General features: G+C 41.8%; 3 protein-coding genes across 7 annotated transcripts in view; all 3 read left to right on the plus strand.

The window, feature by feature from the left end:
• The window catches only part of LOC104429361 (putative disease resistance protein At3g14460), a 40,678-nt gene extending 26,782 nt beyond the window's left edge, over nt 1-13,896 (plus strand). The window contains exon 2 of the mRNA XM_039300522.1: nt 13,558-13,896. The gene's annotated coding sequence lies outside the window, so the exon portion shown is untranslated. The remainder of the gene's footprint in view (nt 1-13,557) is intronic.
• Nucleotides 1,783-4,676, plus strand: LOC104429359. 5 transcript variants are annotated; one of them, XM_039300529.1, is made up of 4 exons: nt 1,783-2,071; nt 3,364-3,534; nt 3,885-4,305; nt 4,425-4,676. In XM_039300529.1, the coding sequence occupies exons 1-3, from the start codon at nt 1,967-1,969 to the stop codon at nt 3,927-3,929; spliced, it is 321 nt and encodes a 106-aa protein (XP_039156463.1). In that variant the 5' UTR covers nt 1,783-1,966; the 3' UTR covers nt 3,930-4,305; nt 4,425-4,676. The 5 variants fall into 5 exon arrangements, with proteins under 5 accessions (XP_039156463.1, XP_039156464.1, XP_039156465.1 ...); XM_039300530.1 differs by lacking the exon at nt 4,425-4,676 and having other exon boundaries at nt 3,885-3,991; nt 4,180-4,293; XM_039300531.1 differs by having other exon boundaries at nt 1,785-2,071; nt 4,190-4,305.
• LOC104416401 (putative disease resistance RPP13-like protein 1) lies at nt 8,362-12,237 on the plus strand. Its single transcript, XM_018860204.2, has one exon. It carries the CDS (start codon nt 8,362-8,364, stop codon nt 12,235-12,237), a length of 3,876 nt encoding a protein of 1,291 aa, XP_018715749.2.
• Nucleotides 13,897-15,832: the final 1,936 nt, after the last annotated feature.

Consider the following 15,832-nt stretch of genomic DNA (forward strand, 5'->3'; position numbering starts at 1 on the left):
TCTTGTCGATGGTGGTTTTTTTTTTTATCTTTTAATTTACCGATGGACAATTAATATCTGGCTTAAACTATTCATAAAATCTTTTTTCCTTTTTAGTGCTTGTGTTGTCCTTTCTTTACGCGACTGTGTAGCTACAATACGTGGGATAATGGATATTATTAAATTAAATTAGGGGGCAAAAGATGACGTCATGGCGCACGTCTGATGTGGCGTGGGATTGGTCGGATCTCCTCGTCGTCGTCGTGGTAGTTGGTGCTGCCCATGAAAATGTAATGCGCACGTTGTTTGGGACATTAGCCAGTAGCATCACACTTTATAAAGCAGGTAAAAACCGTGGGTTTGACCGGGTCAAACATCGGATATCGGATCTTCTTGGGATACATCCCCCTAGAATAATGCACCCGAGCGCCAAGTTGTGATAAAAGAGATATATTTATTTTAATGTTTTCTGTTTGGAGACATTAATTTCTCGATTCCTTTTTATTTTCGTATAAAAGGACTTGCGCAATGGAAATCAGTCAGGACGTGTGAAATACACGCTAAATCTTGGATTTCCGAAATTGAAATTGAATGAAAAGAAAACGCAAGTGATTTGATGAAAGAGGATAGCCATTTGGAAATTGACGGCAAAAATATGTAGGTCAGCTCTTGATGAGAAAATAGGGATGGAAATAAAAGTGGATAGTGTATTTGGCAATGCAAGCATTGCATCATGAAATACTGCTGGAAAAAGATCACCGCAATTCATTTATTTCACAAAAAATAAATTATTTGAAAAAATGGAGCTTGATAATGATACTCGCCATAACTAAGAGCTGACTATCGACTCCCAAGGGGCAAACCTAGGACACTGTGCCCAAACTCGCAATCTTGACAGACATATTTCATAATAAGGCTAAAATTACATTGTATTGGCACAAGACTTAACAAACTCGAGATGCATAACATATGTAAGGCCGAATGATAAGAGATTTGCACTATTTATTTTCTTTTCTGGTATGGTGAGATTTATAGTATGTTGGTTGATCATTAACATTGCATCATCATCACTATTGGGCCTATCATTCGAACAAGATACATGTAAAAAAAATGCAGCCCTTGGTCGTAAGGAGAAAACATTAGATGCATTTTTTATGTCAATTTAGCAAAAAATTAGTCCATTCACATTGTGGCACGTGACGTGCACGAGCACACCTATCAGTCACCATCTTCCCTCTCTCTCCCTCTTTCAACATCTCTCCCTCCCCCCGGTCCTTTTGACCCCTTTTCCCTTCTCCAACCTCGAGCCTAAGCCCACCGCCATTGTCGGCCGCAGTGAAGAGCACACTCGGAGTCTCTGGCGACAAGCTTGCCCCGGATGGATCCCTATCCTTTGCGCACCTCGCGGTGGGAAACCTTGAGCCAAAGATCCCTATCGCTGCCAAGCTCACCCACTCTGCCATCTGCCCATTGTCCTCTCCCCGCTCTTGTAATAGTTTCGTTAAATGGATGGGAGATGGCAAGAAATTTTGCAAAGCGAGAAAAGCTCGAGACTTTTTGTTTTTGGAATGATTATTTTTTAAGTGTGAATGTATGACGTGCCTATGACACACCCGCATTGAGAAAATATCAAGTGAGAGCAAGATTTGATGAGAAATACTTCATTAAACCTCTTAAGTTGCATCCCAAAGATACTAAAGCCCAAAATATGGGGGCAAAAACAAGAGGAAATAGAAAGAAGCAGGAGAAAGAAGTCAAATTTGTTCTTATTTTTTAAAACCCATACCCGTATGAAGCCCATTGATCCTCATCTTGGGCCGGGAGAGACCCGCCGTTCACCCGACCCGACTTGATTTTCTTCCTCTCATGTTTTCCCGGGAAAACCTTCTTCCCCTCTCTAGCTTTCTCCGGGAAAATTTTCCGATCCGTTGCAAACCGTTCATCGTCTTCCGTTCTGTAACAGATCTCGACGACCTGCGAGGCTGCGATGGAGATTCGCATCGGAAGAGGCTATGCGTGGGCCATCGCCGCCGGATTCATGGCCGCTCTCGCCGCCATCTCCGCCATCTCCGCCAAGTTCTTCTCCTCTCAGGTAACCCAACCTCATCCGCGCGCTTGTCCGTGCGAGCTAATCCATGATTGTCCCCCGCCGTTCTGCTTTGGCACTCGAGATTGTGCGATCGTTCCAGCTAATGCAAATCGAAATCTGGCGTGTGTGTTGGATCGTATCCCTAATGTGTCTCCGGCCGAAGCACTCAGACGTCGCGTGGCGCGATGTGAGCTGCGGCCGATAGCCGGTGCGCGGCGATACGTCCAATTTTTGGTTGTTTGAGGATTAGCGGGAGCTCTTATTGAGGAAAGGTCCTGCCAATTCTACTATTTCTGTGGAGAGTAGTTGAATAGATTACCGAGAGGGAAGCTTGGAAGCTATCCGAGCAGCCTGTCGTGGCAATCGGTCGACGCCTGCTCAGTAGCAGAGGAGAGTTTCGAAAGTTGAGGGGACAAGCTTAGGAAATTCGTGCAAAATCTCAGTTTATGAGATGGGGATGCGGACAGAGACTCTTGGTGAAATTTAAAAGAAGATAGCATAGGAAATAGGAAATGCGCCGAACACCTATCAGGCTGGCCAGGCGGGGTGGGGTTGGGGCATCCGGAGAACTCTGACTGGATATTTAGAAGGGATTACTATTGTACAAGCATCTTCTCGAATGTGAGCTTTGCAGACTGGGTTGTTATCTGTCAGGTTTATATCTTCACTGGGACGAAGAAGAATAGCAAAGAGAGAGAAAACAGAGAACGATTATTTACTGTTGCTCTTCTTTTCCCCAGTGGGTAAGCGCATCTGTTATTCGTGGTGTCATTAGCTGCGGATGTCAGCATTTCCTAGTCAACTCAGTCTGAGATCTGGTGCTTTAGCAGCGAACTAGTTAAGTCCTACCATGAATGGAGTTCGTTGGTTGTATCTACCTTAAATGTTAAATCGTCATTCCCTGGCACAATTATGTGAAAAGAATTAGACGTTTGATTCTCTTTGCAAGAAAAATGTTTCAATGTCTGAGTCCAGTTAATTAGATTCCTAGGACTTGACGATGATTGGTCACTGCACTGCACTAAAGCCTGTTATTTGACAGGAATCTTTTCCTCATGCTCCTCCTTTTCCTCCATTTCTTTTGAATGTAGGGGCAGATTGTTTAAAGATATTTTTCATGTGTTTACTGATTGTCTAAGATGCACAGTTAAGCATTTATTCTGTCATTATGCATCATTGATGAATTTTCCCAGTAACTGTTGCCATTAGATGGGTGTTGTTAATAAATTGTGCAGTTCATGAACTCGGACATATTTTTCTTGGACTAACACCCAGACATCTGAATTTGTTAACAGGTCGTTAAGTATGGTTTTGTCATACTGTTCAATGTTACAATGTGGGGATGTTATGTCAACAGCCTAAAGAGTCTCTCGTCTCTTCAAGCCACAGTTACGAACTTTGCGACAAATTTCCTCACTTCTGGATTAGCTGGGTTCTTTTTGTTTGACGAGTCATTGAGATACCAGGTACTTTGATTAACTATTTTCCTGCCCTGTTCCGCAAAGTTATATACTTCAAGGTTTGATTTTTTATTGTGTTTAAAATAAGAGGCAAGCTCTTATTGTTACAGCTGGAGCTGTCAAAAAGTATTTTTCACTGATACAAGTAATATCATGACTGCATTTAGTTCCCTCGAGAGATAAATTCTCTCTATGGAATCGGAACTGGTTATCTTGAAAGTGGCAAGTAGGCTAAAATTTAGGAGTCAAGTTATGCAATAGATAACTTCCGAGTTTATCATCTCATGAATGCATCGAGGGTAATTATGCCATCATAAATGGGGAATAATAAAATGGAGGAGGGTTTTATATTTCAGATGAAAGCTTCTGAGATCAATGTGGTTGCCAAGGAAAAGAGCTAGTTCGCTTCATGCAAACCTGTTGTTCAGGGATTCTTGGCGTAGTCTCCACCTTGCGATAAAAGGTGTCGAGTACTTCCTAGTTCCTGATAATGACTCGAGTTTTAGGTTTAATCATTGCTATCTTGACTCACATTATGGTTGTGATATGGTTGTGAAATTGTGATTAAAAGGATGCAGTGATTCGAGATTCTCACTCCACTTAGTCTATGAATGCAGATTTCACAAAATTCACATGAAGTCCCGTTCTTAGTGGTTTGCAGGTGCACTTTTCATAGTGATTGGCGTGCTAATTCTCAGCAAATCAAGTATTGAGAAGAAAAGTAGAGTTGATTGAAAGTTCTCAGTTTATGAGAGATACCATACGCCATGCTTGAAGGTTGCCCCCTTTTGCTACTGGCAACAGTTGCTCTGCTGCTCTGGTTTATGCTTTTCTTTCCCTTCTCCCTTTTAAGTGCCCAAACTGCCTGTTCTCATTTATCTTTTGTGGATTTGCAGGTGACTTAGTAGAGATCAGAAGTTCCATTCTTGTGCCACTCTCAAGGAAAGGAGAAAATGAAGTTGAGAATTGAGGATATAAAGGGTGTTTCCTTCCTGGCCGGTGATTCCGTGTGAACGATCACTACTTGTCGTGACTGGCAGCACCAAGGATGCTATGTTGTTAATGCCAGGATTGCTATGTTACTGTTAATGGTGACTGTACAATATAGCTACAAGGCAAGCTGCAAAGAAGACAGATTTGTGTTTAGAGATGGGATCCTATCCTACCTTTTCACCATGCCAAACGAATAGGCTAAAACATTGGTAAGTGAACCCTAATTTAGGCGCTCTCGAAAGGCTGAATGTGTCGTGAGCGCTTCGTGAGCGTGAAGCTAAAAGACCCAAGAAAGATCATCTTTACATTGATATAAATCAGGGCCTTGATGTGAGCTTATGCCGACATGTGCTATAATGTTTAAAAAAAAAATTTGCGGAGGATTTAATGGACATCGGGCATTACTGGGGCAAGGTTGTCCTCTAAGGGTGCGTTTGGTGGCACCTATTTATTTCGTTCCCAGGAACAGAAATTTCTTTTTTTGTTTTTTAACAAAAAAAAGAAACGCGCGTTTGGGTGCGTTTTTTTCTTTTTTTCTTTTGTTCCTGTGAACAAAAAAAAAGAAACAAAACTTAGAAACACTTTTTTTTATTTTTTCTTCTTTTTCTTCTTATTTTCTTTCTTTTTTTCTTTGGCCGGTCGCCGGCCTCGCCATGGCCGGCGATCGGCCGACGAGGCGGCGGCCTCGCCCTGTGCACGGCGAGGCTCGCCGGCCCCCCGAGGAGCTCGAGCTCGCCCACCCAAGGCGAGGCCGACCCTCGCCGTGCCGGGCGAGGCCCGGCCCCGTCGGCGATCGCCGGCCATGGCCGAGGCCAACGACCAAGCCAAAAGAAGAAAAAAAGAAAAAAGGAAAAATAAGAAAAAATAAAAAAATTATACAAATTTAGCAAACGTGTTTATTTATTTTTGTTAGAACAAGTTTTTACAAACGCGTTTTTGTTGAAATTGTTCCAGAACAGAAACATTTTTTTTATTTGTTCCGGAGCTAAAATTTTTAAGTAAACGCAAACAAACGACCCTAACTTACCCCGAACTACTCTTTCTTTAACACCGTCCATTCTTTTTTTGCTCTTTATTAATTTATAAAATATGAAAAAAATTGATTTTATTGTCTAATTGAAATTTTATCGAGGAAAAGATCCTTTTTTTCAATTTCTGCTTTGACAAAAGAGAAATGCGCGAGTTGGATCTTTCAATTACTTTGCCGAAAAGGTAGTTACGTTATAGTGTGTGGTACTCGTAGCAATAATTGGATAACGAAAATATGTCCATGGGTGTGGCTCTATAGATGAAATCATGCTGTTCTATTGTTATCGTGGTAAAGGAAATAATACCTTTTCCTCGGATAACTCGGTTAAATTGTGATTTGAAACGTGACAATGTGTGGCGAAAATAATAGCTTTTTTCATCACCAACCTAAACTTAAAATTCATAAAATCAATTTGGCGAAAAGATCGGGACATTTTTAAACTGTACAACTTTTTGGGTCCAATTGTCGCAATAAATAATTATTCTGCCGTTAAGATGACACCTATATGCCGTCTAATGAACATTGCAAATACAGTAATTTTGATGTCGTATTAGCAAAAGCACGATATTTAGCTTTCGTGCTAGATGGAGCGACGATGGTCTATATGTTGTTATGCTATGAGATAAGTGAGATACTTAGAAAGAAATAGTAGCCTGTAATGAAGTGATAATCAAGAGGATCTCTTGACTAATCAGCGTAGTCCTTTTAGTTAAAAAGATTGAACCAAAATATGATCTCCACTCAATCCATTGAAAGTAGGTGAATCACTCAGTTCAATGGAAGAACCGGTACATGATAACGGTTAAGGGACTTTTTACTGGGGAATACACTCAAATCCATTAAATTAACAACCATTGAATTACCAATTTTTATCCATATGCTCTCCTATTTGTTTTTTTTTTGGTAACCAAGGACTCCACCACGGGCCCCCCGTGCCCGGACTCCTATTTGTTGATCGTCAATTAATACATTCTTTTGTTTTATCAATTGATAGACACAGTTACATGTTTGATGTTGGGAGAATGCTAAATCATAAAGATGAGACAAAACACAGGTTTTGCCTTAAATTTATTCGATCTTGTGTAGGGGCAAGCTGGAAATCTTAGAGCTAAACTTAAATAGCTCAAGCTCGTGCTCCACTTGAAATAAGTCGAGGCGATCAATCGTCTAGCCCAATTTGAATTATTTGCAAGTAATTTGATGCAGTTTGCACCAAAATTATTGGGTCCTCATCGTGACAGAGAGAAAGAATGAATTAACCTTAAGCTCGAGTTTATTTTGTAGACCTCAGTAGAAATTGTGCGGACAATGTTTTCTTAATGACCAAGATGGAACAAATTATTCACAATTCAAGATGGTAATTGAACTACATCATACTAATGTATTAGGTCAGTATATATTGCGCTAGTTCATCTGGGCGTGAAAATTTCAATGTTAATATCAAATTGCCATATGCTTCAGAAATTTTAATTTGAACAATCTTCTGATACATACATTGTCTTTCATATTAACTCTCTAGCTTTACAATATTTCACAACAATACATATGTATATCACATTGACTCAATTGTCACTCGCTGCATTACTGTATCACCCACCTCTAAGAGTATTATAGAATACTCTGAAAAACCCTAGGATTTCGGGAGTTAGTCAAGGGTTGCCTATTCATGGATCGATCACGGTTATTCGTACAGAAACCCTCAAGATCATGTCACCTTCTCGGACTGTGACACTAGTTTATGACTTTCTTTCATGTTAAAAGTAAGGAAGGCGATAATCGTTGTTATTTAAATAGTTTTAGGATATAAATGACTCAATCAAGTTTTTAGGGACAAAAAGTTGAATACCCATCCAAAGTTTATCGTTTGTATAAACTCCTCATCCATCACGATCAATGATTTCTTATGACGACCGCTTTATTATGCTTTGCCGGACCAGCATACATCTTCCTTTCTTTTTGGGCAATATAATTCAATTTCCATTTTTCATGACGATCTGAATCACGTCCTCCGATGTCCATTTCCATAAAGTACTTTCTCATGAAAATCTAATATCATCACTGAGGATATTAATTTTCTTAGAAACTAAAGGGAAATTGAGTTACGTTATGTGTCTCATGCAGATTGCATGAGATTAAATGTGCATCTTAAGCATATACCTTGGTCGATTAATTTATGTTGGGATAGAACGAAATCTAAATTTCATTTAATAGAAAAATGGTTCATTCGACATAGCGCAGAGCTAGGCCTCTTTGTCCGTGGGGCAATTAAAGTTCCATTATTATTATTTTGCCCCCGATTTCAAATGCGAGTAGGTCTTCTATTTATTTTATTTTAGGTTGCAAGTCTTGTCCAAGGACTGAACTAAAATTTACTCTTTTTACCTCTTGTTTTTTTTTTTTTCAATTAAAAAAGCCGCTTGATCAGATACTATTTATCTTGAGCAAATGCACCTCGAATCAAAGGGGAAATGACTCCGCATTTCTTCAAAAGTCTTCCAAATCCAATCGCATGTGCTCACGTCGATGTTTGCATCAAGGTTTCCAATGTTTCTCTTCCAAAAAATAACACTTACTTCGATTTTATTTTATTTTTGAATAAAAAACAGTCGAAACCAGATGGTCCATCACGTTGACCCATCGGTCGTCAATGACTCAATGTATATGCCAACCAGCAAGCGCTGTCCATGTCCACTTCGAAGAAGAAAGACTTCACAGATCGCTGCTTCTTCTTCTTCTTCTTCTTCCGTCGGCGATCGTCTTCACTTCCTCTCCAATCGCTTCCGGCTTCGTCCTGCATCCTGAAATTCCCTATGGCGGGGGCGCTCGTCGGCGGGGCATTTCTCTCGGCTTTCCTCCAGGTGCTCTTCGACCGGATGGCCTCCCGCGAGGTCGTCGACTTCTTCCGGTCGCGCAAGCTCGGCAAGGGGAGGCTGCTGCAGAAGCTGAAGGCCGCGCTCCTGTCCGCGAACGCCGTGCTGGACGATGCGGAGGAGAAGCAGATGACCAACGACCACGTCAGGGAGTGGCTCGACGAGCTCAAGGACGCCGTGTACGACGCCGACGACCTGTTCGACGAGATCGCCACTGAAGATCTGAAGCGCGAAGCCGGGGTCGAGCCTCGGGCTCTCGTTTGTAAGGTCTGGAGCTTTGCTGCGGACGCTTGTAGGAGTAACTTGGGGGATAAGTTAGAGAGGGTTCTGGAGAGATTGGAGAGCGTGGTGAAGCAGAGAGAAGTGCTGGGCCTAAGGGAAGGTATTCGCGGGAGGACGGCTAGAGTGACCACTTCGTTGGTCGAGGAATCGGGAGTTTTCGGGAGGGAGAAGGACAGGGAGGCGGTGATCGAGTTGCTCTTGTCAGATCGGGGCGAAAAGAACACCAGCGTGATGGCCATCGTTGGGATGGGCGGTGTCGGTAAGACCTCGCTATCTCAGCTTGTGTTCAACGATGGTGTGGTGAAAGGGAGTTTCGAGTTGAGGGCGTGGGTTTGCGTGTCCGACCAATTCGACATCTGCAAGCTGACGGCCACGGCTCTCGAGGAGTTCTCCTCCTCGTCTAAGAAGGAGACTGAAAATCTCAACCAGCTTCAGCTCCAACTGAAGGACTTCTTGACAGGGAAGAAATTCCTATTGGTGTTGGATGATGTTTGGAATGAGGACTCAAAGCTTTGGGATGCGTTCCTAGTTCCTTTTACCTATGGAGCAAGAGGCAGCAAAATCGTCGTGACGACACGAAATGAAAGTGTCGCATCGCTTGCTCGTGCCTTCTCAAAATACTATTTACAGAAGTTACAAGACAAGGAATGTTGGGACTTGTTCGCAAAACATGCGTTTGACGAGCATAACTTCGAGGCGCGCACGAGACTTGAAGACATCGGGCAAAGAATTGTAAAGAGATGTGATGGATTGCCTCTTGCGCTGAAGACTATAGGTAGCTTGTTACGCTGTGAGTCTGATATCAGGAAGTGGGAAATTATTGCAGAGAGTGATATTTGGGATTTGGCACCTGGAAAGAATGAAATTCTCCCTGCGTTGTTGTTAAGTTATCATTACCTTCCTCCACAACTGAAACGATGTTTTGCCTATTGTTCAGTCTTCCCAAAGGATTGTATATATGAAAAGGACCAGCTGATCTTACTTTGGATTGCTGAGGGCTTGATAAAACAACCTAACGACAGCAGGACATTAGAGGAAATAGGTGATCAGTGCTTCTGTGATCTTGTGTCTAGATCTTTGCTTCATAGAGTAAGTGATGTCCAATCGAGCTTCTGGATGCATGACCTGGAAGTAAGCGATGTCGAATCGAGCTTTTCGATGCATGACCTGGTCAATGACTTAGCAAGATATGTAGCTGGTCGATCTTTTTTTAGCTTGGACGGAGGCAATGCACACCAGGTGTCCTCAAGCACTCGCCATTTGTCATTTGTAAGAACTCGATATGATGTCGCTTCTAGATTCAGAGTGTTAGCCGGGGCAATGAATTTGCGTACTTTCCTGCCGCTAAATGTGGGTCATGTGGGATTTTACTGGTTCAATTGGTTGACTGATGAGGTACTGCATGTTCTGTTGCCGACCCTGAGACGGTTAAGGGTGCTATCTTTGTCTCATTATCAGAAAATCTCTACGTTGCCCCATTCAATTGGATGTTTGAAGCATCTGCGCTATTTGAATCTCTCCTATAATGAAAGTCTAATCAGATTGCCTGATTCAGTTACCGCTCTATACAACTTGCAAACCTTAATTCTTGCTTACTGTCGGTCTCTCATTGAGTTACCGAGCAACATGGGCAGCCTAACCTGTCTGCGTCATCTTGATATAAGGAAGACATCCCTCAAGAGAATGCCGTGGGGGATGACCAGACTGAAGAATTTGCAGATATTAACTAATTTCGTGGTGGCTGAAAACGGTGGGACCAGGGTTAGGGAGATAGGGGAGCTAAGGGATCTTATGGGTACACTCTCCATACAGGGTTTGCAACATGTTGATAGTTACCGAGATGCCGAGATGGTCAATTTGCAGGGAAAGAGGTACTTAAAAAAGTTAGTACTGCGATGGGGTTCTGACAACAATATTATGCAGCAAAATAGCGTAAATGTATTGGACAAGCTGCAACCTCACTGGAACTTGAGAGAGCTTATCATTACATCCTATAGTGGTAGGTCATTTTCCGATTGGCTGGGACACAGTTCATTCTCTATTATGTCAGTTGTGCGTCTTGAATCTTGCAAGCACTGTGTGTCATTGCCTCCTTTAGGACAGCTACCATCTCTGGAGAAGTTGATAATCGAAGGATTTGATGGAGTTACAAGTGTGGGTACTGAATTCAATGGTAGTAATTGTATACCTTTTCAGTCACTTAAGTACTTGGAATTTGTTAACATGCGCAGCTGGAAAGAGTGGGCTTCTTTTGCAATAGAGACAGGAGGTCTTGCCTGTGCACCTCTGCAGGAGCTTCGTATTAGAAATTGCCCTGAGTTGAGTGGAGGTTTACCCAGCCATCTCCCTTCTCTAACAGCCTTGTCCATTGAAAATTGCCCCCAGCTAACGTCTTCTCTACCATTTGCACCACTTCTCCGAGAGATCAATTTGGATGATTGTGGAAAGGTTTCTGGAGTTGAGCCTCTCCTAAATGGCACTGAGTTACGAGATATACAAATCATGAATCTTTCGACCCTTCCCTTGAGGTTTCTTCCTCCTACTATGACAAGACTCTATCTAGGAAGCAGTCATGAAATAGGGTTGCCAATGCACAGATGCCATGAATCTCTCCAATATCTAAGCTTGGTGTGGAGCTGCAATTCACTTATATCCTTTCCCCTGGAAATTTTCCCCTCGCTTAAGAGTATTCAGTTGGTGAGGATTGAAAAATTGGAGCATCTTTCAAATTCAGACGGTTCTCCACTTCTTCTCCATTCGATGGTTATTAGATATTGCCCTGAATTTAGATCTTTCCCTGCGGGAGGATTGGCTGCCCCATGCCTCACTTCATTAGAGTTGAATGACTGCCGTCATCTAAAGTATCTGCCAGAAAACATGCGGGCTCTCCTTCCTTCGCTTTGGTCACTGACAATATCCTCATGTCCACAACTCGAGTCATTTCCCAAGCCAGGTTTACCCTCCAAGTTGGTCGCACTTTCACTCTCTAATTGTGACAAGCTCATCACTAGTCACAAGGATTGGGGTCTTCAATCACTATGCTCTCTTGAAACTTTTTTCATTAGGGAAGACAAAAATATGGAGTCATTTCCCGAGATAGGGCTTCTGCCAACCTCTCTTACCTCTCTGGATATATCTCGCTTTGAGAATCTGACGTCCCTGAACTCCAAAGGGCTTCATAGCCTGAGCTCCCTTGAAAACCTCTCCATTAGCAGATGTCCTAAGCTCCATTCCTTCCCAAAAGAGGGACAAATTCTGCCCGCTTCTCTTACCTCTCTGTCGATTCATGATGTGGTTCTAAAATCACTGGATAACTTAGGGCTCCACCACCTCACTTGTCTCAAAACCTTTCGCATAGAATTCTGCGAAAGTCTTCGATCCATGCCAGCGGAGGGCTTGTCATCCTCCCTTTCCAATCTATTTATCAATGACTGCCCTTTGCTGGCGAAAAGATGCCAGCTGAAGAAAGGGAAAGATTGGCCCCTAGTTTCGCACATTCGCTGCATCGTGATTGACTATGTGCTCGTCACATGAACGTATATCTTGCTTTACAATCCCTCCTTTTGCCAATATCTCACTCAGGTATCTCCCTTGGCCCTACACTAAGTAAGCCATTTATTTATTCAGGACATACTTCAGTCGCTCTGTGCTATCCTTCCAGCTAATGCAAATCGAAATCTGGCATGTGTGTTGGACCGTATCCCTAATGTATCTCCGGCTGAAGCACTCAACGTCGCGTGGCGCAATGTGAGCTGCAGCCGGTAGCCGGTGCATGGCGATACGTCCAATTTTTGGTTGTTTGAGGATTAGCGGGAGCTCTAATTAAGGAAAGGTCCTGCCAATTCTACTACTTCTGTGGAGAGTAGTTGAATTACCAAGAGGGAAGCTTGGAAGCTATCCGAGCGGCCTGTCGTGGCAATCGGTCGACGCCTGCTCAGTAGCAGAGGGTTTCGAAAGTTGAGGGGACAAGCATAGGAAATTCGTGCAAAATCTCAGTTTATGAGATGGGGATGCGGACAGAGATTTTTGGTGAAATTTAAAAGAAGATAGCATAGGAAGTAGAAAATGTGCCGAACACCTAGCAGGTGGGCCGGGTGGGTTTGGGGCATCCGGAGAACACAGACCGGATATTTAGAAGGGATAACTATTGTACAATCATCTTCTCGAATGTGAGCTTTGCAGACTGGATTGTTATCTGTCAGGTTTATATCTTCACCGGGATGAAGAAGAATTGCAAAGAGAGAGATCATAGAGAAGCATCATTTGATTATTTACTGTTGCTCTTCTTTTTCCCGGTGGGTACATGCATCTGTTGTTTGCGGTGTTATTAGCCGAGGATGTCAGCATTTCCTAGTCAACTCAGTCTGAGATCTGGTGCTTTAGCAGCAAACTAGTTAAGTTCTACCATGAACGGAGTTCATTTGGTTGTATCTACCTTAAATGTTAAGTCGTCATTCCCTGGCAGAATTACGTGAAAAGAAGTAGATGTTTGTTTCTCTTTGTGAGGAAGAAGTTTCAATGTCTGAGTCCGGTTAATTAGATTCCTAGGACTTGACAATGATTGGTCACTGCACTGCACTGAAGCCTGTTATTTGACAGGAATCTCTTCCTCATCCTCTTCTTCTTCCTCCATTTCTTTGCACTGTTGGAGCAGATTGTCTAGTGATATTTTTCATGTTTTTACTGATTATCTAAGATGCACAGTTAAGCATTTATTCTGTCATGATACATCATTGCGATGAATTTTCCCAGTAACTGTTGCTGTTAGATTGGTGTTGTTAATAAATTGTGCAGTTCATGAACTCGGACATATTTTTCCTGGACTAACACTCAGAGATCCGAATTTGTTAGCAGGTCATTAAGTATGGTTTTGTCATACTGTTCAATGTTACGATGTGGGGATGTTATGTCAACAGCCTAAAGAGTCTCTCGTCTCTTCAAGCCACAGTTACGAACTTCTCGACAAATTTCCTCGCTTCTGGATTAGCTGGGTTCTTTTTGTTTGATGAGTCATTGAGATACCAGGTACTTTGATTAACTATTTTCCTGCCCTGTTCTGCAAAGTTATGTACTTCAAGGTTTGATTTTTTATTTTGTTTAAAACAAGAGGCGAGCTCTTATTGTTATACCTGGAACTATCCAAAGTTTTTTCACATACACAAGTAATATCATGACTGCATTTAGTTCCCTCGAGAGAAGAATTCTCTCTATGGAGTCGGAACTGGTAATCTTGAAAGTGGCAAATAGGCCAAAAGTTGGGAGTCAAATTATGCAATAGATAACTTCCGAGTTTATTATCTCATGGATGCATTGAGGATAATTATGCCATCATAAGTGGGGAACAACAGCATGGAGAAGGATTTTATATTTCAGACGAAAGCTTCTGAGATCAATGTGGTTGCTAAAGAATAGAGCTAGTTTGCTTCATGCAAACCTGTTGTTCAGGGATTCTTGGTGTAGTCTCCAGCCTGTGATAAAAGGCATTGAGTACTTCCTAGTTCCTGATAATGACTTGAGTTTAGGTTTAATCATTGCTATCTTGACTCGCATTATGGTTGTGATATGGTTGTGAAATTGTGATTGAAAGGAGGCAATGATTTTGAGATTCTCACTCCACTTAGTCTATGAATGCAGATTTCACGAAATTCACATAAAGTCCCGTTCTTAGTGGTTTGCAGGTGCACTTCTTATAGTGATTGGTGTGCTAATTCTCAGCAAATCAAGTATTGAGAAGAAAAGTAGAGTTGATTGAAAGTTCTCAGTTTATGAGAGATACCATACGCCATGCTTGAAGGTTGCCCCTTTTGCTACAGGCAACAGTTGCCCTGCTTCTCTGGTTTATGTTTTTCTTTCCCTTCTCTCTTTTAAGTGCCCGAACTGCCTGTACTCATTTATCTTTTGTGGATTTGCAGGTGACTTATAAATGAGAAGTTACATTCTCGTGCCACTCTCAAGGAAGGAAAAAAAGGAAGCTGAGAATTGAGGATAGAAGAGCGTTTCCTTCCTGGCCGGTCATTCCGCGTGAATGATCACTACATGCTGCGACTGGCAGCACCAAGGTTGCTATGTTGTTAATGCCAGGATTGCTATGTTACTGTTAATGGTGACTGTAAGATATAGCTACAAAGCAAGCTGCAAAGAAGGCAGATTTGTGTTTAGCGATGGGATCCTATCCCACCTTTTCACCATACCAAACGAGTAAGGCTAAAACATTGGTAAGTGAACCTTAATTTAGGCGCTCTGGAAAGGCTGAATGTGTCGTGCGCGCTTTGAGAGCATAAAGCTAAGACCCAACAAAGATCATCTTTACATTAATATAAATCGAGGTCTTAATGTGAGCTTGTACCGACATGTGCTATAACGTAATAGAAAACTTGCGGAGGATTTAATGGACATCGTGCGTTACGGGCCGAGGTTGTCTTCTAACTCACCTCGACCCGAACTGCTCTTGCTATAAGACCCTCCATTCCTTTTGCCCCTTATTAATTCATAAAATATGAAAAAAAAATCGATTAAGGATTTTTTTTAATAGACTTCACGGAATATATTTTCTTCAATTGATGTTATTGTCGGATTGAAATTTTATGGAAAAAAAGATTCTTATTTTCGATTTCTGCTTTGACAAAAGAGAAATGCATGAGTTAGATCTTTCAATTACTTTGTAGTTATGCTATAGCGTGTAGTACTCATTGATCTGATTGGATAATGAAAATATATCAACCAGTGGGGTGCCATAGATGAAATCATGTCGTAGTACTATTGCTATTGTGGTAAAGGAAATGGTACCTTTTTCTCCGAAAACTTTCTTACTTGTATGATCTGAAACACGAAAACGCGTGGCCAAAGTAATAGTTTTTCTCATTACCATCTAAACTTAAAATTTATAAAATCAATTCGTTGAAAATATTGGTGCACCAAATTTATTGGCTATCTTGAAAATGTAGATTTGTGAGGAAAGTGTGTCTGCCTCAGAGTGTGGATTTTTGGCTGGCACAATAAAAAAATCAGGCAACCTAAGCATTTTTTGGGGTTAACTTATTAGATTTATGTTAATGAGTTTATAATACAGCATCGTAGCATGACGTGAGAATACAATAATTTTGAGTGTGTTTGTTTCACGGAAAATGAA

Source organism: Eucalyptus grandis, chromosome 8 (genome assembly GCF_016545825.1).
Source record: "Eucalyptus grandis isolate ANBG69807.140 chromosome 8, ASM1654582v1, whole genome shotgun sequence".
Taxonomy (NCBI): Eukaryota; Viridiplantae; Streptophyta; class Magnoliopsida; order Myrtales; family Myrtaceae; genus Eucalyptus; species Eucalyptus grandis.